The sequence below is a fragment of the Ambystoma mexicanum genome, chromosome 9 (assembly GCF_040938575.1).
Source record: "Ambystoma mexicanum isolate Mex_15411 chromosome 9, UKY_AmexF1_1, whole genome shotgun sequence".
Lineage (NCBI taxonomy): Eukaryota > Metazoa > Chordata > Amphibia > Caudata > Ambystomatidae > Ambystoma > Ambystoma mexicanum.
In genome coordinates, this window is record NC_090931.1 from 232,257,131 (window position 1) to 232,279,650 (window position 22,520).

At 45.7% G+C, this 22,520-nt stretch overlaps 1 protein-coding gene across 2 annotated transcripts in view; it reads left to right on the forward strand.

Annotated features, from left to right (window-relative positions):
* Positions 1-22,520, forward strand: part of LOC138487899 (NXPE family member 4-like) — a 290,149-nt gene that overhangs the window by 112,469 nt on the left and 155,160 nt on the right. For both annotated transcript variants that reach the window (XM_069614524.1, XM_069614525.1), the window contains exon 4: positions 452-513. In XM_069614524.1, the coding sequence (XP_069470625.1) occupies positions 452-513 (62 nt within the window). The remainder of the gene's footprint in view (positions 1-451; positions 514-22,520) is intronic.

The following is a 22,520-nucleotide window of genomic DNA, read 5'->3' on the forward strand; positions in this document are numbered from 1 at the left end:
TTCCTTCATGCTGTGTGGACCCTTTTGAGGGTGTGAAAGAGCCACTTTCTGCAAACTGTACAGTGGCAGCAAGATGTGCTGCTGTGCACCACACGTTGCCACTATTGACACGGGTGGAAAGGGATCACATCTGGTTATAAAATAATGCCTGCAGATTTTCAGAACTGTAGGCAGAATGTGTGGAACTCCATCTATTACTGTCAACCTGGCAGATTTATCACAATCAGCCTAATTCCGAGAAATGTCTACATGTGGCCAGGATAATTACTGCATGCAGCAAATATTGCGGAATAATTTATAATGATAGAAGCAAAAACTCCTTTATATTCTGAAGGATAAGCGCTGTTGGTGCTATTAGAAATATACATAAGGCCACATGTAAACAATGTTCAGTTGTTTATAATTTTACTGAACAGATGTTTTATTGCATGTTTTTAACTTGTAATTATAGGTCTAACATTGGAGTCGAGATCACCCGCAACTTTGAGTCGATTGATGTTCATGAGTGTAATGGTGAGTGCAAATGTATTTACAATTCTTTTTGCGAATGAAAATGATAAGAAATTTCGCAGTTCTGTTCATTAAAGCTTGATGTCAGGAAATAACCAGGTACACCCCGAAGGCTTAACCCTGAAGATTAGTTGCAACGAATCACTGTTATTTATAGTTCTATTTGGAGCAGTTAAACGTTTTAACATTGTTGCTGTCGTGCCTTTCTGAATTTTTGAAACAGTGTACGATTCCACCATGGGTTTATGTACCTATCGAGTGACCTAACACAATGGGCCTCAGTACAAGTCCGGCGGTAATGGTGCCGGTAAAAGTGGCAGGTTGCTGTCAGACTTGGGAATTTTGCCGGCGCCTGGCTTGCTGGAAACACCGGGGCATTACAGCTCTGGCGGTCAGCAAAGGCACCGTTTGTACCGGTGCCAGTGCTTCCGTGAAAGTCTGCGGGTGGGTGCCGTTGCACCTGCCAGGTCTGGTCCTGGCGGGCAGGACGGCACCCGTTCGCTTAGTTGTACTGTGCTGGTCCGGCGACAATTGTCGTTGTTACAATACCGGCCAAGTTATAATGATGCCCAATGTGTACAATGATGGCAAACTTGATGGCCAACTATATTGCCTTTTAAGCCCACGATGTGTCTGTCGTTCATTAGATGGAACAAGTTTGTATTCGAGGAGGCAAGATTAAGGGGTTTGTTGTTAGTTTGTGGGTAGTGGAAAAACAAGCAGTATTTCCAAATACCAGCTGTTTTCCGCTCTGGCTAATTATGTGTTTGGTATGAAAACAGCCTGCTTATGAGAGGAGGCTTTACCTTCACAAAAAAGTAGCAGTAATGGTGCTGACACTATTACTGTTATGTTAATACCACCCCTTCCCAACTAAGTCCTACTTCAGATGAGGAGCAACAAACCTCCCGAATTGGGCAGTAATTTCCCATTGCCACTGGTGGTACAGGCAATGAGGTTTGCTAATACCACCAAACTCGTAGTGATGCCCAAAGTCTGGTAAACTTAATTCTGCCCCAGGTTCTCTATGGGCATACAATTCAACATTTTAAAGCAGAAGATGGCTAACTCCGAAGTCAATAAAGCAAAATATCTAGCGCCAGCTAAAGCTCATAAAGACGCTATTACTGCCGCAAAAAAGTGGCCTTTGACTCAGACACTAAAGAACTGTTTAAAATCTTGCGGGAACTGGAAGATCCTGACCCGGTTGCACCCATAGTTAATAAAAACAAGGATTGGTGTGACTCCATCCAAGATGCAATGATCTATAAAATAGAAAAGATCCAAGATGATATGCAAGCAAAACGGACTTACATGTGAAAGCTATCTGCCATGATACCCTTCCCCCCTCTTCGAGGGCGCACTAGTTATGGAAAATGAAATGTTGGCCTTGGTGAAACTACTGAGACCCACTTTCTGTAAGGGTGATGTGTGTCCATTGAGGATGGTGAACCTCTGTGCTATTCAACTGATACCCCCCTCATGACAAAATTTGTGAATTTGTCATTTAGGGAGTACTATGTGCCAACCTGTATCAAACTATAGACCCATTTCGAATGGGCCCTTTTTTCTCAAAATCCTGGATTGCGCTACCTATGCGCAGGTACATGTCTATTTGGAGGAAAACCAGATCTTGAATCAAAGGCAGTCAGGCTTTGGGAGGGCCCATAGTACGGAATCCGCCTTGTTGGATCTTAATGCAAATATGTTGGAAATTGTAGAAGGAGGAGGCACAGCTCTTCTTTTGCTCATTGATCTCTCTGCAGCCTTCGATCTATTGGATCACTCTATACTAGTATCGAGGCTCAGACCTGCCTCCTTTTTCTCCTTAGCTGCAGTCAAATGGATTAAGTCCTTTTTGGCCAATGCACTGCTAGAGTTTTCTTTGACAACTACAAAGCAGATGAGTTTGAGATCGATTGTGGAGTCCCACAGGGTTCATGCCTGTCCCTGGCACTTTTTAATCTCTTTACTGCACCGCTGTTTGAACTACTTAGTGGCAGGCGGGGTACTATTTACAAATTACACTGATGATGCACAGTGCCTAATCCCCCTATTAGGAAACTATACTAGGGACTCTGAGGCAATCAACGGGGTGTATGCCATAATACAAACCTGGATGATAGAAAATTTGCTGGCACTGAATGATGGGAAGACGGAAATTATGATTGTGGGCACAGCTGCACGCCTGACGAAACTAGGGTCACAGTTTAGTGAGTTCCCCATAGCCGGGGGGTGTTATCCCCAACCCCCCAAATGTGAAGACTCTGGGCATGGTGCTCGACCAAGAGCTCAGCATGAACGCTCATGTAAGCTGTCTTGTGTACTCTACATCCTATTATTTGAAACTGCTTGTGCAGTTGAGGCCTTTCCTGTCACATGAGAATCGGGCAACAATTGCAAGGGAGATTATTGGAGTTAAACAAGGTCATGGCTCCAGCCTGCTACATTTAATAGGTAAAGGAGATATGATGCGTCTCCAGGTCACGCAAAAATAATGCAGTGAGAGCAGTCGAGGGATTGTAAAGGAATGACCATATCTCTGAAGCCAGGAGAACACTGCACTGGCTTCCCATGGCTAGTAGGATACCCTTTTGTCTTCTGTGCATTACTCATAAATGCCTGTATGGAGTCAGTCCGGGTTACCTATCTAACCGTATTTCTTGGTTACCGGCCCGAAGAACACTGAGATCCAACAATGTGGGTCTCCTCCAAACTCCTCGGGCCAAACCTGATATGGTAGCCCAGGGATCCTTTCGTTTTGCTGCGCTCAGGATATGGAATGCTCTTCCTCCCGATCTGAGACTGTGTCAATTCATGGGAGGTTTCAAAGCTGGACTAAAGACTTTCCTGTTCTGCTGATCCTGGATCTGACTTCTGATTTCTTGTGACTATCGCTTGTTTTCTGTTTGTTTGTCATTGTTGGCACTACTGTGCCTCCTGGATTGTGACTGACGCCTTATAAATAAATATAAATAAATAAAAGCTTGTTCTAATAGTGAAAGGGCGATTTAAAACAGAGACCACCTGCTTTCTTAAGTTGCCCTTATGCCCTAATACAAACAAATATTCTTTCACTAAAATTGCACATGGGCAGAATTTGTAATAGTAACAAACTTCTGCATTGGCATTAGGGCAAACCTTGCCATGGTGGAAAAATGCATTAACATTTTTTTGTTGCACTAAGACAAAATACCCAAATTGCACTTGCACGTGTGCAAAATTTCTGTAATATGGTCCTAGAATTTGAAAGTTAAAATTTGTAAAGCGCGTAGGACTAGATTGTGGGACAAAGTTTGACTCACTATGCGAAAATTTGAAGTCTATATCACTGCAACATGTTTAATCTTGATGGCTTTCTTCTTCTTGGAATACATGTTTTGATATATCTACAGTAAATATTCATAAGTATACGTTTCGGAAAACATGGATCTGAATTATGATTTTGAAAACCATTTTTAGCAGTGAGAAATACGGTTTTCCTAACTACAGAAGATAAGGGGGTAAATATTTCCGACTATTTCTTTTTAATAACACCACTCCCACGGTAGTACCCAGCATGACAGATAAGCCTCTTCAAATCGAAAGGGAGAAAAAGGCAAAAGCTTTGAATTCAGAACACACTGAAGCAGTATTACCCTCCACTGATGACTGGGACACTGAGACCGGAGGGGCAGAGGTTAGGTCATCAGAGAGTTAAGCTAGAAGCAACAAAGAATGAATGGGTCTCATTTTGAGTTCAGACATATTTCCCTTGGAAACAATGACCAATTCAAATAATGTTACCACAAGCACTAAAAAGAAGGGTCCACATGATTAAATGTATGCAGACCCTTCAGCTATTCCCAATAATCGAGTCGCTTAGGATCCAATGGAATTGCATATTATTGCAATGCAGGAGTGGTTTTGTGTGGAAGAAATATCCTCCACACAAAAGTAGGTGGTTTTTACAAGTTTCAATTTGAAAACGCTACATTTGGTGGTGCCATAGACGTGGCAGTGCTCCCGTTACCGACACTTTTTTATTGTACCGCCATCTCTAAAAGAGGCCCTTTGCAGGCAAATAGACGATTCAGAAGTTTTCAGAAGCTTCCAATATATGTTATCAAGTATGGTGCCTCCAAACACGCCACTTTCATCATATATATTTCCCCGATGGCTACCCTCACTGAATGGCAACCTGTCGGAGAACACAGCATGCACAATTAAGGTAAAGAAAGGGATTGGGGAGTTGGGAATATGTGTGCACGAATGTATGTGTGTGGGGTGCATGCAAGTGTTTAGGAATGTTTATAGCATTGGGAACAGGAGGGCGGGTTGGGAGTCCGGGCGTGTCGAGGTTTGAGGAGGGAACAGGGGCTACGGGGGATGTACCTCGCATTGGGAGTGGCGAGGAAAGGAGCGCACAAAGGGAATGATGTTTCCCTGCATGGAAACATATGTGTTGCCACTATCCCCATTTTACAGCTCTCAGCTGATTCCTAGCTCAGTTTGCGCTAGAGGAAAACCCATACATGCCCATACAGACCACAGTCTGCTGTTGGGAAGGAGAAAGGGTCTTCCAACCCCCCTAAGACTCAATTAAGAGGCATTGTCCATTGGATTTACAGGTAAAAACAGAGCCAGAGCAAAGTAAGTGGAGGAAGGCTCATTGGAAGAAAAAAACGGCCTTTAACACTAACAAGAAGAAATCCTTTGCTAATGCACAAAAACAGGCCAATCAAGACCAAGTAGATCTTGAATCAGGCCCAACAGAATGCCCGCCATTATTAAACCCAACTCTGCCAAAATATCAATGTGCTCTGATCTTTAGAATTGGGAAATGATTACTCCCTCCAAGAGTCCGGATCAAATACTGCTGCGATCAAAAGAGCCCCAGAATGCCCAGAACACAAGTGTGGCAACGGGTTCGCACCAAGGGAAGGTGGCATCGACAGGACTTTAGACCCCTAGTTTAACAACAAACAAAGCTACCATGAAAGCGGAAGTACATAATCAAAAGGATCAACAGCCACTTCCAACTGGTGATTTCTCAAATTCCTTTTATTGTTATTGTTATTGTTATTTTGCATTTATACAGCGCCTTATATACCATTGGTATGGTCTGAAGGCGCTGGTAGGTTGAACGCCCTTGGGAACCGAGGTTCGAGTCAGTAGAGAGGGTGAAGAGAGACAAAAGGTGCGTGTGCGCACAAAGTATGTGTGCAGCTGGTGCGGGGTTAATGTGGTAGCTGCTTCTTAGCGGTAGGTGTGGTGGTTGAGAGGTCAGGAGAATGTGTACGCTCCGGCAGAATTAATCCAGCTCGAGAGTGGCTGCGTTAGGCCTGAGGAGAAACGCCTGGCTGGGGGTGTTAAACCAGCGGTGGTTACTTAGAGTGATGGGGAGTGAGCGGGAGAATGTTGATATGAGAACAGTTATACCGAATGGTGTCATAGTATCCCTGTGTTCTATTTGAGTGATGGTGTAAAGAGGAGAGTAGGTGTGAGGTGTGGTATCGTATGTTCATTCGAATGTTCCCGCAAATCAATGCATATTATGTACGTTCCCCACACTCAGCTAATTCCCCACACTCAGCTAATTCTCTATACTCGGCCATTCCTACACATTCGGCCATTCCCCACACTCAGCCATTCCCCACACTTAGCCATTCCCCACACTCAGCCATTCCCCACACTCAGCCATTCCCCACACTCAGCCATTCCCCACCTGTGGATCGACCAGCAATCTTAAAACTAGTGAAGGAAATCCCTGAGCTGTACCTTTTCTCTACATTCGATATAGACTATATCCACTTCCCCTTTGAAAACACAACAGAAGTAGTAGAGGTAGGCCTGCAGTCTCCATTAGAGGTGAATGCATTACTAGCAGCAGCAAGCGCTTTCTTAGCAAAAGGTTTCCAAATCTCCACTATTAAACCAGGTGATAAAACCATCGCCTTGAGGAGCGGGGAGGAAGGTCAGAAAGAGAGTTCATTGATTGGTCACTCCCCACCCTCCTGCCAAGCTAAGGGAAATGAAAAAGTTGCGATGGCAAGCAGTGAAATCTTGGGAGCTCTACCAGGCATTTTGACACAAGTACTTCGACGACTAAGTGAAAGGGAGCAATTACTTTAGCACGTAAAATGGTTGATGTAATGAGTTGGAATACTCGAGGACATAGAAGTTTCAGTTCCATATAATAATGTCCCTGCAAAAATGCCCTGACAAAAAGTCACTGTTTTTTGCGGTAACATTATTACATTGACCCCCTGCAACCCGTTTTTTTTTTTGTTTTTTTTTTTTTAAATGGGAGCATGGGACTTCCCTGCAACCTGTCGCCATACATAATGTCACTGTATATAATGTCACCAATGTCTTTTCCCTGCGACATAATGTATGGGGACATTATGTATGGGGACATTATTACCTGCTACCAAAGTTTCATGACCCAGACTGCTCTAGAGGTTATCCTGGGCAATTACAATCTCATCATATTACAAGAAACCTGATTGTTATCTGAAATCACAATTGACGGTTTCAGTACGCTGTGTCAAGTTTTGACTACTAAGGGCACAAGTCAACCGTCTGGCGGTCTGTTAATGGCCTTCAGAACCACAAGGTTCAAGAAAGTGGAACTAATCTCAAACTCTGTTTATGGTGTTCTCCCAGTAATGACCACTCTGGACAATGGCGATAAGAAGATGCCTCTATTGGTGTTGAATATCGACCACAATCCTGTTTGTCTTACAATAGAAATTGTTATGGAAAACATTGCAGACATATATCAAGCTGTGTTAACAGCGTTAAGAACCTCCATATTTTTATAGCAGGAGATTTGAATGCATGCTGCCTATGTTCACAGAATGTTCGTTACAGAACCGAGTCCACAGATGAAACCCGCTTCTGCACTGATTGGGATCTGTTAATTTGTAATGGCAGTGTAAAGGGTGACCCCCGCCCCCGAAACCCACCTGGAAAGGCAATAACACAAATTCAGTAATAGACTACATCATGGTTTCTAGAAACCTATTTCAATATTGTAACGAGTTTATGATCAAAAGAACGAGTGATAGTGATCGCAATAAGCTTTGCCTAAAGGTCGAAATTGAATCTCTGGGGGAAAAGGGGTTGGGGGGGTTTACCTCTGGATAATGGTGGCCAATGAGGGTAGGAATCGTCTTGTAAGATTCAGTAAGAACGGCAAAGGGCTAAACAAAAAACTGGAAAGAGTGCTTCATAATATTCCAGACAAAGCACTACGAGAGGAGTGCGTACCTTCTAATTTCGTGGCATTCTTATGTAACCAAAGCAGGGGGGGACCCAGGAAGGGAAGGTTCCATACTTACCAGTTTGATGAGGATACTCTTGAGCACAAGAGAGAGAGAGTTGAGAAAGAAACTTAAGGGGTCATTCCGAGGTTGGTGCTAAGGGAAAAACGATGCCGGTAAAGAATTACCGGCATCGCTTACCGCTACGAGCTATTCTGACCAGCCAGACAGCTATTAGTGGCATCGTAAAGTACGGTGCCTCTAATAGCGGCATGGGCATGGGCACGCGAGCCATCATGCCGGCAATAGCGGCATGCCGTAAACTGGAGGAGATCACAAGTGAAGCGGACATGCAAATAACGGCATCATGAAGGCAGATCCACACTCTGTACCGTCTGGACCGGGACACCATCACCACCATTGTGGACATGATACACGACGACATTGTCAGCCTCATTGAAATACGCACCGCCATCCCCCCTCTACTGAAGGTAGTGTCTGTGCTCCACTTCCTTGCGACAGGCACCTACCAGCACACAGTGGGGCACATGCATGGCATATCACAACCCTTATTTTCTCGGATTCTGAACCAAGTGCTGGATGCCCTCCTCAAGCACACAAAGGACTACATATCACTACCACGGACTCCCCAGGAGATATTTGATACAAAAGTTGGCTTCCATGCACTGGCAGGCATGCCAAATTGTGTAGGTTCCCTCGACTGCACCCACGTGGAGTTGGTGGTCCCGCATGCCATGGAGGTGGTGTACCGCAACCGCAAGTAATACCACTCCATCAATGTGCAGATGGTATGCGACGCCAGCAAGATCATCACACATTGTTGTGCCCGATATCCCGGATCAACTCATGACTCTATGGTCCTGCTGAACTCCACGCTTCATGGAGCGACATGCTGGTCGACGTGCCTGGCTGCTTGGTAAGTTGCAGGACTGGCACATGGCATTGAAATGGGGGGAGAGATGCACACACCGCCATGCTGCCAATGCTGATGTGACTGCACAATGTGCATATCACTGAACACTGTGCCCCAAAGCATCCTAAACGGTATATGACACCCAGATCCCATAGGAATGAAGTAAGGTCGACACCTATCACTACATGACTAACAGGAAACCACCCCACATCCCACAACACGTGCACCACTGATCTGCAGCTCTCAGCCTCCGTAACGCCATCCAGCACCATGCAGTGCACATTCACTATGTTGCTGTCTCCATAAAATCACCACACAGGACAAACATCCCTGGGAGTGCATTGAACTGAACCAACTAGGGAATCCATTGTCTGTCACGGGGCCGCCACACCCACAGGAGTGCTGCATGTCACCATGGGAATGAACAGCGCTGATTGGCCAATATTGCACAGACTAATGCCAATGCTCCCTCTAAGTAAATCTCACAGAACACAACATATCACAAATTTGACACAAACACAGCTGTATGCGTACGCGATGCATCTGCAACAAGACATCAGTGCACACCATGTATCATCTTGAAGATGCAATCCACACCATTATTGCATGGCACAGGACACATTGAGGGACTGAAGATGGCGTAAATACATCCAGGGACATGTGCTTGTGACCAACGATAATCTGCAAGCATGTGTGACCAGTACAGCTGTCAATCATGAATTGCCTAACATTTACCTTTCATTGCCTCTCATGCAGGTGATAGTGGCTATCCCTTGAAGCCGTGGCTCCTCACCCCTGTCCGAAACCCACAGAACCGGCACATGGAGGACTACAATCATTCCCATACCCGTGTGGACATCGAGCAGACCTTTGGCCTGTAGAAGGTACGATTTTGCTGCCTCAGCCGGTCCAGTGGGGCACTCCTCTACAGGCATGAGAAGATGGCCAAGATCATCATGACATCTCTCATGCTGCACAACATGTGTATCCGCCAGAACGTGGCCCTGCCCCCTGACATTGAACTGCTACCACCTGATGATGATGAAGGGGTTGATGTCGATGTGGCTGGACATCGTCTTGGTTCCGATGTACAGGTGGGACGTGCTGTGCGCCAGTCACTGATAGCACAATATTTCTGACACACATGGCAGCAGAGGGTGACATAATAGTTGGACAGAGGGCACTGGGTGTGGGGGTACATGTACACTATGCACTGTATATGAATAAATGACACATGCGCAATGATGAATGTCCACTCAGGTCTTGATTTTCACACAAAGGGTGTATTAAATATAACAATGATACCGAAAGTGCAAAAACCCTCCACCACCCTCACTCCCCTGCCCCTGCATCTCCCCCACACCTCCTCCCCATTCCCCTTCTCCCACAACTCCCCCACACATTCTCACCCCCTCCCCCTCCCCCCACAACTCCCCCACACATGTCCCATCGAGTCACCAATGCCTACCTGAGACTGCCCTGATTATCAATTGGCACTCCCTGGTCCATGTCTTGCCAGCGCAGGGTACGTACCGACCTGCAGAACGGGTTTGTTTGGGTCAAACTGGATGATGGTGGTGTGGCCGCCTGCTGGGATTGGGTAGCCGGATGCCCTGCCTCCAGGGCATCTGCTATGCGGCCTAAGACCTGGCAGAGGGCCGAGACCTCCTTACAGAGGCAGCTGGTGTTATCTGCAATGAATTTGGTCATGGAGGCAGTGCTCTCCATGATCGACCTGCCTAGAGAGGCGAAGTTCTCACGCCACTCCTGTCTGGCCAGTCTGTTGTCCTCGAAACTCCCGCACAAGGGCAGTTAGCTGTTCTGACCGCTGCGGCCCAGCGGGTGAACCTGTGGAGGTTGATGCTCCCCGGCTGTCCTGAAATGGACTGATGTTCCCTTCCATCTGCTCCTGACCAGACTGCTCTGGGGTGGTAGCGTGGTCACTTTCGAGGGACGGTATTTGGGGGGATGCCATTGGACTGGGCGTACAGACCACTTCCAAAGCATCGTCCTCAACGGGCACCCAGATGTCATCCTGCGGGTCCTCCACAGCCAGAGGTGCTGTGGCTGGCACCTCCCCAGACAAACTGGACTCCTCTGAATGTGGTGCCTCGCCTGATTCCTCAGGATGGCGAATGGGTGGTGGTGGTGATTCGCCCTCTACGGACCTTGGCAGCACCAGTGTAATGGCTACCCGGGGTGTCTTGCCTGTTGGTGCACGTCGGCCCCTGGGTTGTTCCCTCGAGATCGAAGGGCGGTCTGCATCATCCCGGCACCTCTTCCAGGTGTGGTCTTGGCAGGGGTTGCGTCCTGCCCATCGCTGTCATGGTCAGAGCCTGTGGGGGTCAAAGAGAGGGACGGCATGAGGGCATCATACATACATCTGGACAACTGATCATCCACACAATTGGGGGTAATAAGCATTTATGTTTTGGATGAGCATGTTGTTTGATACATGGGTGGGTTATGCAGGCATATGTCGGTGTCACTCATGTTGGCCAAGAGCTATGCTATCTGACATGCACATTTTTTGGGGCCTGCCCGCTGTGTGACTCATGCCATTTACATCTTTGTGTGGTATGTGTCAGGTACGGCATTGCCTTGCAGCAGGCATCTGCATGTGTCTGTGATGCATCCGTCTACTTTGCTGGGAGTGTGCATGTGTTGGACCATGGCTTGACTCTTTGGACTGACATATTGGTTGACTTTCATCAGACTCGGCATTACAATGTTTAGTTAGGACACTCACCTCCATCACCCGATGTTGTGGCGCCACACTCAATCTCGCCAACATCTTCGATCCCCTCCATCCTGATCATGCTGGCGCAGATGTCCTCCCATGAGGTGAGCTTGATTGGTGAGCTGGGATCTCCTCCTGTTCCCATTGCATGGCTCCTGTTCACTGAGAGAATATTTAAAACTCTAAATCGCAGGTCGTCCCAGCACTTACGGCAGTCTTTGATTGTGTGTGGGGTGTTCCCAACAGCACTGACCTTCTGAGCAACAAGTGCCCAGATCTCCTTTTAAGTATTGCCTCCTTCTTCATGTTGTTTGAGAAAACTATCCCAGCATGCTCCTGCAGTGTGTCAACTAGCATCTGCAGCTCATCCTCATTAAATCTCGCCTTCCGCAGGCGGGCAGCTCCCTTCTTCAGGGCCTTGGGCATAGTGGTGTGATGGTAGGATGTTTTCACGACAACAGCAGAGTCCAACGGGTCCTGTGTGGTGAGGATGGCAATGGATTGTGTTTTTAAAGATGGCCGCTGCGCTCCTTCCCATTCCTGTGCGATGAGGCTACTTCCGGTTCCGCTTATTAGCGGTGACCGTTATTAGCGGTCATCGCTAATAACGGTCACCACTAATGCCGCATTGGACCTTGTCGGTAGTGGTATCTGCGCTATGCTTGATGCCACTAAGGGCATTTAGGGTGCCTTTAACGGCATGGCGGTAATGACCTTACCGTCATGGCGCAAAGCTCCCGCGAAGTTGTAATAGTCCTCTATTAGCGGACTGATGACTGCCCGGACACGCTATTTATGCCATGCCGGTAAGGACCGTTACTTACCTCCAAACTCGGAATGAGGGCTCAAAGCACAATGCAGAGACCATATATCTTTTGTAATGGGGAAAAAAGGCACTGTTAGCACATACCAAAGATGGAATAGATCTAACAAACACCCCAGATACCAATGAGAGGGGGAAGAAATGCTGGAAGCGCTCATTTACAAGAATAGCCGTAACTATTGGTCGCTAAGGAACGGTGGAAAGGCTCCCTGTGCTCAATGTAGAGTGTGTGTGTGACTGAGGAAGTCTGGTGTGCCCATATTGAAGGGCTGTTCAGCCTTCCATTGGGAAAAAATAAACAGTCACAGTTAATGCTCCTTGGACGAGATGCATCACACGAAAAACGATCAGGGACTTGATCAATAAAGCATCCCGCTCAAGACCAGCAGGCCCTAACGGTCTCTCTAATCATATACTTAAGGAGAATGTCGAAACACAGAAAACAGTGCTACATGAGCTCTTCATGAACTGCATCGAGGCTGAGCAATGTCCACCTAGTTGGAAGTCTGCGGTGGTGGTACCGATTTTCAAGAGGGGCTAATCCCATCAACTATCGTCCAATCGCCCTTCTTGATGCTGATAGCAAGATTTGTACAGGGGTGGTTTTGAAGGAATTGGCGAAGTGTGCGCACAAAAATAAAATACTTAATAAGGCACATATTGGTTTCAAGGGGGAGAATGTCCACGACACCAAATGGTCTGATAGTTAACGTTCTTAGAGATAAAGCATGGTGTGTGGGCAGCTCCCCGCTCTATTCGGCTCTAATAGATTTCCCTAAGGCTTTTGACACTGTCAATATGGCTTTACTGTGGAGAAAATTGAAGGACTGGGGTATCCCCCCAGGGCTACTGGCAATCCTAGTGTATCTGCATAAAGACACCAATATTGTAGTGAGAATGGATGGGGAGGACACCTGACCAAACAGATACCCACTGGGAGAGGGGTGAGGCAAGAGTGCATCTTTGCACCATTCCTCTTCAACTTATATCTGGCAGATATAAAAGAAGATCTGAATAGAGTGAACCTATGGCTCTTTAATCAGTAGCATGTCATGCAAAGGATGGTGTGCAGGATAAATCTTACACCAAATAATCAGACCGACTCAGGAAGATGGCAAAGTCTCATTCGACTGTTTTAATATCAATTGTCTAAAACTGGGAGTTACAACGGACATCTATGGAGGTCGCAAAAGCTCGCTCTCTGTCGTTCAACTTGAAGCATTTTATAAAAAATAATATTTATAGAGCAAAAATGTGTCATGTGTGACGTCATACTATGTGGCAAACAAAAAAACCAAAAAACCGAACCAGGGGTTGTGATAGGCTTAAGAGGAGCATCTAAGTATGCTTTCTATAAGGGGTTGAATTTTGATTGGACATCTACGGTCAGGTGCATAGCTTATGCCCACCCCTAGTGCAAGTCATCCTCATCAATTATTAGATACACGGTATATCATTGATTTCAAACTATAAGGCCCTTTGTTACATGCCCTCATACAATTAGTTGGAACGTTTGTGCCCTTCTGGAACATTTGATTCACTTAGCAGCACGTTAGCTGCTATACAGGTGCTATGAGGTAGACATGGCTTTGTCTCCCCACCCAATTAGCCCCACATCTCTCATCACGCATACCTTCTGCCATGAAGATTTGTCATTGAGCTTCACCTTGCAATTTATTCTCATCTCTGGGAATATAAGGGAGTATGGGCACTCGCTATCGTAGTTTCGGTACTGAATGCCCAACTCTATTCTCATCCTGAGCTCATGTGACAGGAGACCATGCTTCAGCCTGAATTTCAGCATTTAATTGTCTTAAATTAATGAAACTTGCCACTCATGGGGCCTCATTACATGTATGGAGGTAGCCATGCCGCTATTAGCGGCATGGCTACCCCCATACCGGATACCAGGTCTGGGTTACCGGAATGGGGAAGTACTGGGCCATTCCAACCTTGGAGGACCTGGTAATTCCCCTTCCCGGGAACCCGGTACATCCCCATTCCCATTCGAGCCCCCATAGGGCTCAATGGGAATGGGAAGGATGCAAACAATGGTCCCGTTAATGATGGGTCCGTTGTTTGCGTCCTGGTCTGCTTGCGGGACCCGCTAAGGAGACCTCGTAATGGGGCGGTAGAGGGATAATGGGACCAGCATCTCTACCGGCCCTGCTATCCGTTTACCACATACCTCGTAATGAGGCCCATGGTGTTCTTTCATTGCACCCTAACAAGACGTGAATCCACTTCTCAAATTTGCTGCCTTTAAGAATAGATAACCAGTTCTTGGCTGCTCCAGCCTTTGATACAGGGCCAAACAGCCCTTCTCGGATTTACTTCGATCTTCAGCTAATTCTTTGCTGCAACACACACAGCTCTCGATCCTTCCTTCTCCTTGAGTCTGAGCTTACTAAAGTTGTGACATCAAATGTGCAGATTCTAGACAATGGTGGCACCGCCTTCAATCTGTTTGCTACATATAGCCAGCCTTTATGATTACCTAGTCTACTTGCGTTGCTGTATCTGTACAGTTATAAAACGTCTTGCATGTTCTGCAGTGCCCTTCACACGTGCAATCTTCATTCCGCATATGAAAGCTTACTCAATTCTTTATTTCATCATCAGATTTTATAAGGACTATCCATCCTCTTCTTCAGCCACTCTTTTCAGTGTGTCACGCTAATCTCTTGTGACATCACTAACTTCTCTTTCTTTCATCTTCATATTCCTTGTGGGATTTCCTCCAAGAGATTGTCATCTCTTCGGGGATACATCAGATAAGGTTTTCTTAGTGGATACCTTTTCTCAAACATTTGTCGTGGTATGGTCATAACTACTGGTGCCAAGCAGAGCACAACTTCTGGCTTCTACCATACACGTAGCAGGGGGGTGGGCCTTTCCTGCAGAGGCATTTGGCTGCTCCTCTACACCCCCCCTCAACCACACCTTCACCGATCTTCACATCTTGTCATCCTCTCTTGAAGAAGTGCTTCTTCGGGGTCCATATTTTCATCACTCCTTTCAATGAACCAGCTGATTTGACATGTTCGTCCACACTCCAGGTCATGTAACTACACTGCCTTTTCGGATTACAATAGACCCATTGTCCCACATACTTCTTACAATTCTTTGGATACAGGAATTTTGTTCCCTCAGGTGCTACGATGCTGGCCTTTATATATTTTCTGATCTCTTCATCTGTGAACTCCTTGGGTCCAAATCCTGATTCGACATTGTTCATGATTTACATTCCTAATGCCTTTTTTGCTGTCTTCTTGCACTGTGTGATTATTATCCTGATCACACAGAATACAAACATTATTATCATCAATACTGCTCCAAGAAACTTAAAGATGTTTGCCATCCAATGTGGAAGCCATGAAAAGATAGATGGAAACCAACTGTCGTCTGCAATGTCTTCTACCTCATCTTCCATATTGCTGTGCAGGTTTGTCAGCAACGTTGTGGCCTCTGTCAAGGACCCATTCTCATCATCATGAGAAGGTATGAATGTGCAACATGAAGGCCCAATTTTGAAGCAAACTTCTCCTTCCATCGCTGTGATCATGTCAAGGACATATCTGTTCTGGATGGTCATCAGTCGTATGGACCTCAGCTCTTCCTTGATAGCATTGAATGCCTTTATGGTAGTGATCATCTATAGGAGCTCCCAGTGAGTGATTTGTTACCACTTCGCATTTGCCATTGTCTGGATCCCAGGCATAAAGATAGTCATAAAAATGGACGCAGTCTTTCTGAACAGCCTATGCTCATACGGGATAGCCTCATATGCGTCTGTTGACTTAGCTGAGAAATAATTCTCCCTCTTTGTTCGATTGAGAAATTCAAGCAACCTTCTTCTCCTCAAATGGGCATCTGCTTTTGGAAATTCACCAATACTCAGGTCAATCTGAGGAATCACAAATGCTGAAACACGGACAAGCACCAAGGAACACGTTTCTCAAGGAACACATTCCTCCCCAGTCCTTGGGCAACTTCATGAAGGCCCTAGACCCACAAGCCCAATATCGATCCATCAGGACAGCAGTCCCTGTCCTCATTCTGGAGACCTCAACTGTAGTTTTTCAACCTACGTTAGCTCCCACATGCTTCTTTCCCCCTCTTCAAAAGCACAGCGTCGCATTCACCAGTGGAATCACCTTCAGTGGGCCTGATTCATCTTCTACCCATGTCAGCAGCTTGGCATGCTTCGCCCATGACTTCAAGCATACATTGTTTACTCTTTGTACCTGTTGCACGTATTCTGACCTTAACAAATGAGCTGGTCGGGACAACAGTGCGTTTTCCCATCCTTTTTTGGATTTCGCTCGACAACTGACTAAAACTTGGCTTTGTGCCCAGCATCCAGGCCATCCAGCTACTTCTGTTTTATCAGGGCTATTCAGTCTCTCCATTGCTTTAACAACTACCTCTTCTTGTCCTGCCGTCGAATATGTAAGCATCTTACTCTTCCATACAGGCTCCTTTTCCATCTGTGTAGGCTTGATATAATCATCCTGGAATGGAAATTACCATTTCACTCCATCATAGAATGGACAACTTCCCTGGAACTGTCCTCTAGCCATACATGCTGCAAGGTGAACGAGACATCTGGCATCGTGTTCTGGGATTTCTCTTGAAATAAAAGTTTGTGCGGCATTCATGGCATAGGGTATGCGGACGCAGACGTAACAATTTCCCTAGACATTCTCTCTCCTACACTTATGACCCAAGTGAGCTATATTATATAGATATGTTTTTATCCCCTCATTATCTTCCTCTGCATTTCTCTTATGCCTTATTACTTCAAATTTAGAACTCGCATAGTAATCATGAAGCCAGTTGAAAACAGTTCTCTTTGTGGTGAGAAGCATAGGAGCCTCCATTTTAGTGGATGCAAGCAAATCAAAAGCAGTTCCTGTAGTAGGGGTATCATAGTAGCTTCTAGCTCAGTGAGAGTACTTGTACAATAGGGACTGGAAACAAAAAGGGATAAAAAGAAAAACAGTGTAATTGTGCAGGCATATATTATGCACCAAAACACTGATGTGCATCTTTTGTGAAATTTTGGAATCTGTCATTCATTCTCTGGAACCGTACTAGCTTCAACATTCCTCATTTCTTCTGCAGTGAATTAACACTTTTAATCTGGCAACGGCAATAGGGCTTGCAGTTGCAATATTACTTCTACTATTGCTACAAGCATTCTTCTGATTACAGGGCCATTCTTAGGATCCTGTAAAAAAAAGTGCATATGTCAGAGTCCATTCTGACAAGAGCAGGATAAGCTTGAAGGATGAAGAAAAAAACAGCAAGTATAAATCTATGGGCATCTCTGTTTGTCAGGACCCTAGAGCTAACCAAATAGAAACTCGGTGAAAAACGAGTCTGGAAATTGGTCGTGTTTCCAGTCGTCAAACTCGAACTGTAGATTAGGCATATTTGTGATACATCAATAACTTTCTAAAGTTGGTTTTCAACGATTCCTGTGACTCTTAGCAAAGATTTGCACACCTGCTATAATATCTATAAGGAGTGTCCAAGCGGAGTGTTAGGCAGAAACCTGTGCAGTTCCCTCTGGGACCACTGCAAAAGATTTAGGACTACAGGTGTTTGGCAATAAACCCACTTGGTAGCAGTCTGTACCACACAGATTCACTTGGTAGCTGTGGCTGAGCAGTCAGACTTCCCTCAAGAAGAATTAGGCAGTATACAGAGTATTCACAATAGATCAAGAGCACACAATAGAACAAGTAAACACTGACCAGGGCTTGGTGTAAAAGAGATATAATTATTTATTTAAAACCACATCTAGAAAAACACACAGGCACTAATAGTAAGCAATTCAAAAACACGGTCACTAAAAGATAAACAATCCCTTAAAAGAATATTAGACAAGTCTTAAGTAAAGCCCCACTTATTTTCAGACAGCGGTGAGCGCTTAACGTAGATGGCACTCTAATAATTCGTTTTAAAAAGGGAGAGAAAAGCAGAGAACAAATTGAAACAGATCCCAACACTTTTTCAAGAACACAACAAGGGAGGAAGGCAAAGTAAAACCGTGAAGTTAGAGTTCAAGAGGCCGGATCCACTTTCAGAGGATCCTAACGAAATGGGTCCAAGGTCACACAGTTGCAGTGCACAAAGATCTTGTAAAGGTCCAAAAAGGAGTTGGACCACAGAAAGGGACCAGTTAGAGGGTCAAGGCAGCCAGCCCAGTCCAGAAGGTTAAGGAGTTATTATTACCTTGTAGCAATCTTTAGAAAGGGAGGCCTGGCGGACATGGTACCTTAAAGTGGTGAGAACGCTCCAGCAGGGGCAGTTGTTGCTGGCAGCGGGTGCAAGTCGGTGCTTCGTCCGGGGGAAGAGAGGATCTCGTCGGTGAGGAAGACAGGAGTCCGTTGCACTGCCAGGGAAGAAACCAGCCGCGGAGTTTCTCAGGTACAAGAAGCGGTCCGGTGATTCGCGGTTCAGTGGTGAGTGGCTATCTGGCTGCCGGGGTGTTTGGCACGGGCAGTTCGACCACAAACTGGGCTGGGGTGCGAAGAAAGGAAGGAAAACTGATTGTGTCCACCAGTCAGGGGAAGAAGCCTCTCCAGCCGGGAGATCTTCCCTGTCGTTGGGAAGTGGTGAGTCGGTTCTGCAGGGCTCCACCGGTGGTGTCGTCGTGGTAGGTCAGCTCAGCTTCTCCCTCGTCGGATTCTCAGGTCCTGTGGCGACTTCTGAAGTTCCAGTCCCCAAAGCCCTGCTTTTATGCAGCATACCCCCATTCACTCAGCCTAGCTGTCAATCAAACATGCTAAGTGGTGAGCCGGCCGGCTCACCACTTGGGCCAATCACACAAGAGTGCGACCTGAGTTACCAGGGTAACTCGGTCCAGGGTGCCTAAACCCCCTCCTACACCCCCTGTGGTACCCAGACAGAGTGGCACCACTTTTGAAGGCTTCTGTGGAGAAGCCCTCCAAAAAAGTGGAACAAAGGGCTCGACTTGGGTTGGAGTCACAGAAGAGAACACAAACGCCTTTTTAGAATCGAGTCTTGGAAAAAAATACCAACTGGAGAATTAATATTAATTAAATAAACCGGCAGTATGTTCGAGGCTATGAGAATTAAATAATTAAAGTTGGTAGCCTCGAACAATGGGAAAATCCCATAGGAAAATATTCGCGGTCGAATATAAAAAGTAGTTTCCACTGCCACCAGCCAAAACTCGATCAGGGGGGACGGAGACGTGCCCCCTCGACTAACAGACCCCGGGGCAATCGAATTGCCCCGACCAGTACGTCCACAATATGATGGCTTGTACTGGTTTCTGTTAATAATTTGGGACTAGTAAAGCCAATGGTGACTTTACATGCCCTGGGAGACAGTAGTCAGTCCCAGGGTATGGAGTCTATGGTGGGGTGTCACTATGACACCCCTGTGTTACTGCACGGAGGGTGCTGTGTAACACACATAGGAAAAACACATGATACCCTATGGAGTAAAGGACCCCATAGCCCATAAAACACATTACCAGTCAAAGGAATACCATTAATCATGTCCAAGAGTGGGAGGAAAAGAGTCTCACTCTTGGCAGGAGGAAAAAAAACAAACTCCAGAAATCCAGCAAAGCTGCTGGGGGACTCACTAGGTTAGGAAATTCAGCCTAAAGAGAGAATTCTCCCTAACACGGAGTCACAGTCCAAATGCAATCTGCATTTAATCAAGTAGTCACTTTGTCGCCCTTCTTTGTCATCGATCGAGTCTGCACATGCTGAAATTCTTCTTCCTGTCTTGCTTCTGGTTCGATAGCTAGGGGTACATCATTGTCACCTGTGTGTAGCTTGACGTCGTTCAGGTGATCCACGCTCATCTGCCTTGGACTTTTACTGCTGAGGGAGTGACATTTTCAACAATAAAAGGACCGTTGAACCTTGGCTCGTGCCACTACCTAGTGAAGTTTCTAATTAGCACGGCATCGCCAACAAATAGTTTAGGTGCTGATAATAATTTACTTGATCTGGTTGCTGAATGGTTTTCATCTGTGTTCTAAGACCGACTCCCCTGGTGCTTGAGTTGATCTGAAATTAGAAAGATGCTAGAGGTCATGCATGTCAAATAATCAAATAACTCATTTTCTTATATTTTCACTGTACTCTGGGCATCACTTCTACTCCTTGATGGGGGAGTCAGAGGTGTTCTCATTCACCTCCCTGTCACTAGTTCATGGAGTGATGGTCCGAACCAGGCTGATCCCTTAGGGCATATAAAGCTAAGAGCAGGCAATATAGCCATGCCCTTTATAAAGGTGACCAGAGTTTGGCAATCCTTTCTTTAAGGGGGCCGTTGAGTCTCTCACATAAACCGTTTGTTTGCAGGTGATAAGCAGAAGAAAACACGTGCTTAACATTTAATAATAGTCCTATCTGTTCAAAAACTTCATTAACAAAATGTAGCCCATTATCAGAACTCAGCACTTCACACACCCCCCATCTTGGAAAGACTTTGCGTACTAAAAATGTTGCTGTGCAAGTGGCATCAGGGTGTATGCTCAGATCTGCCTCGATCCACCTAGAGAAGGGACACACCACCACCATCAGATACCTGTATCTACTACAAACCTGTAGCTGTCACGTTCTGTTTGTGGAAGCGTTGGCAAGATGGAGATTGGGCTATTCTATTCACGCAAACCGCATGTAGCGGTCTAGTGTTCCTGCAAGATGGCCGGCGGATGTTTTTATGTGGCCATTTCGGATACTTTCTTGCGTTGTATCCGTCTTGAACCTCGCTCGTACACTGCCTTCAGTCGTACTGCTCTGGATTGCGGATTGATTTCTTTCCATTCCCTTTTTATTTGCCTTTTCCCCTACACTCCTGTTTTTCTGTCTGTTTACCCTTTCTTGCTCGGATTTCTTTAGGCTCTCGGTATTAGGATTCTTTCTATATCTCTTTTTCTATCCTTCTTCCGTTAGCTTTTTCCATCTCTACGCCTTCTGAATTTCTGTCCGCTCTGCCTTTCACGTATTGCTGCTTTTTGGATCGTACCTCGGTACGTTTCATTCTATAGCTTGTATTGTCTCTGATCTTTCTCTAGACCTCTTGGACCTCGATATGCTCCAATTCCTTTTTCCAGTAAATCTTACCTTTTCTTATTTGCTCTCGCTTCGTCCTGCTGCATATTGATTCTTGCTTCTTACGCTACACATTTTTATCTGACTTTCTTCTCGTACATCCATTCACTTACCTGGTCCAGTCCTTGGATGTTGTAGATACTCTCTTTCTTTCTTGGCAGGTAGTTTTGGCTCTGTCACTTTCCATTTCTTTAGCACTCACAGTTTCTTACCCGATCGCTCCTTTCAGACCTGGTTAATTTCTCCCGGGAGGTAGAATACATTCTATCTTCCTTCTGGGTATTTTTTCTATATTTTTATTTTACTTTTTGGCATTCTGCCGAAGCTTTATTTTTCTTTAATCTACAAGAAGGACTTCCCTTTATTGCTGAATACAAGGATTTGGAACTGTACTCCCGATACATCCTTTGGCTTGCTTCAATACCTCATCTCAGAAAAGGAAAAGACTATCTTAAGCTTGGACCTTCCCCCTAATTCCTAATCTCCATCTTGCCCAGGGTTTTTTCTGCCTCACTAGGCTTTTTCCCTGGAGGTTTTTGTGAGCTTGCTCTTTGGGGATTCATCTTGGACCTGGTATTGGACAGGGCAAGGTGGCCTCCGAGGGAGCTCCTCCCTATTTGCACACAACAAAGGAGAAGAAGTTAAAGAATACTAGGAAGGATTGCAAGAAAAAGGTATCCAAAGAGGTCAAGAGGGAATCAGAAGATTCAGGTGAGGAGAGGGATCGGGAGAGTACCTCAGTATTTGACAGTATACAATGCCAACAAGGTACTATGGCTTCGCTAGAACAATTCCAGGAGTTGGCTAATGCCAAACAGAGCGTTCGGGTCAAAGTACAGACACTTATGGATCAGAATGCCATACTGACAGAACAGATTGCACTGAAGGAGGATACCCGTGGTGATCTACCTCCATTGGCATTTCCGTTTGGAAGATACAACGGAAATCCAAAACAACTTAAGGAGTTTTTGGATGCTTGTCATGGTGATTTCTCTTTCAATTCTAAGACATATGAGACAGACAAATCGAAGGTAGGCTTCATGGTAGCCAACCTGGTTGGTAATGCGCTAGCCTGGGCTTCTCTGTTAATCACAAATACAGATCCATCCATGACTGATTACCCACTGTTTGTGCAGAACTTTAGACGTCGATTTGA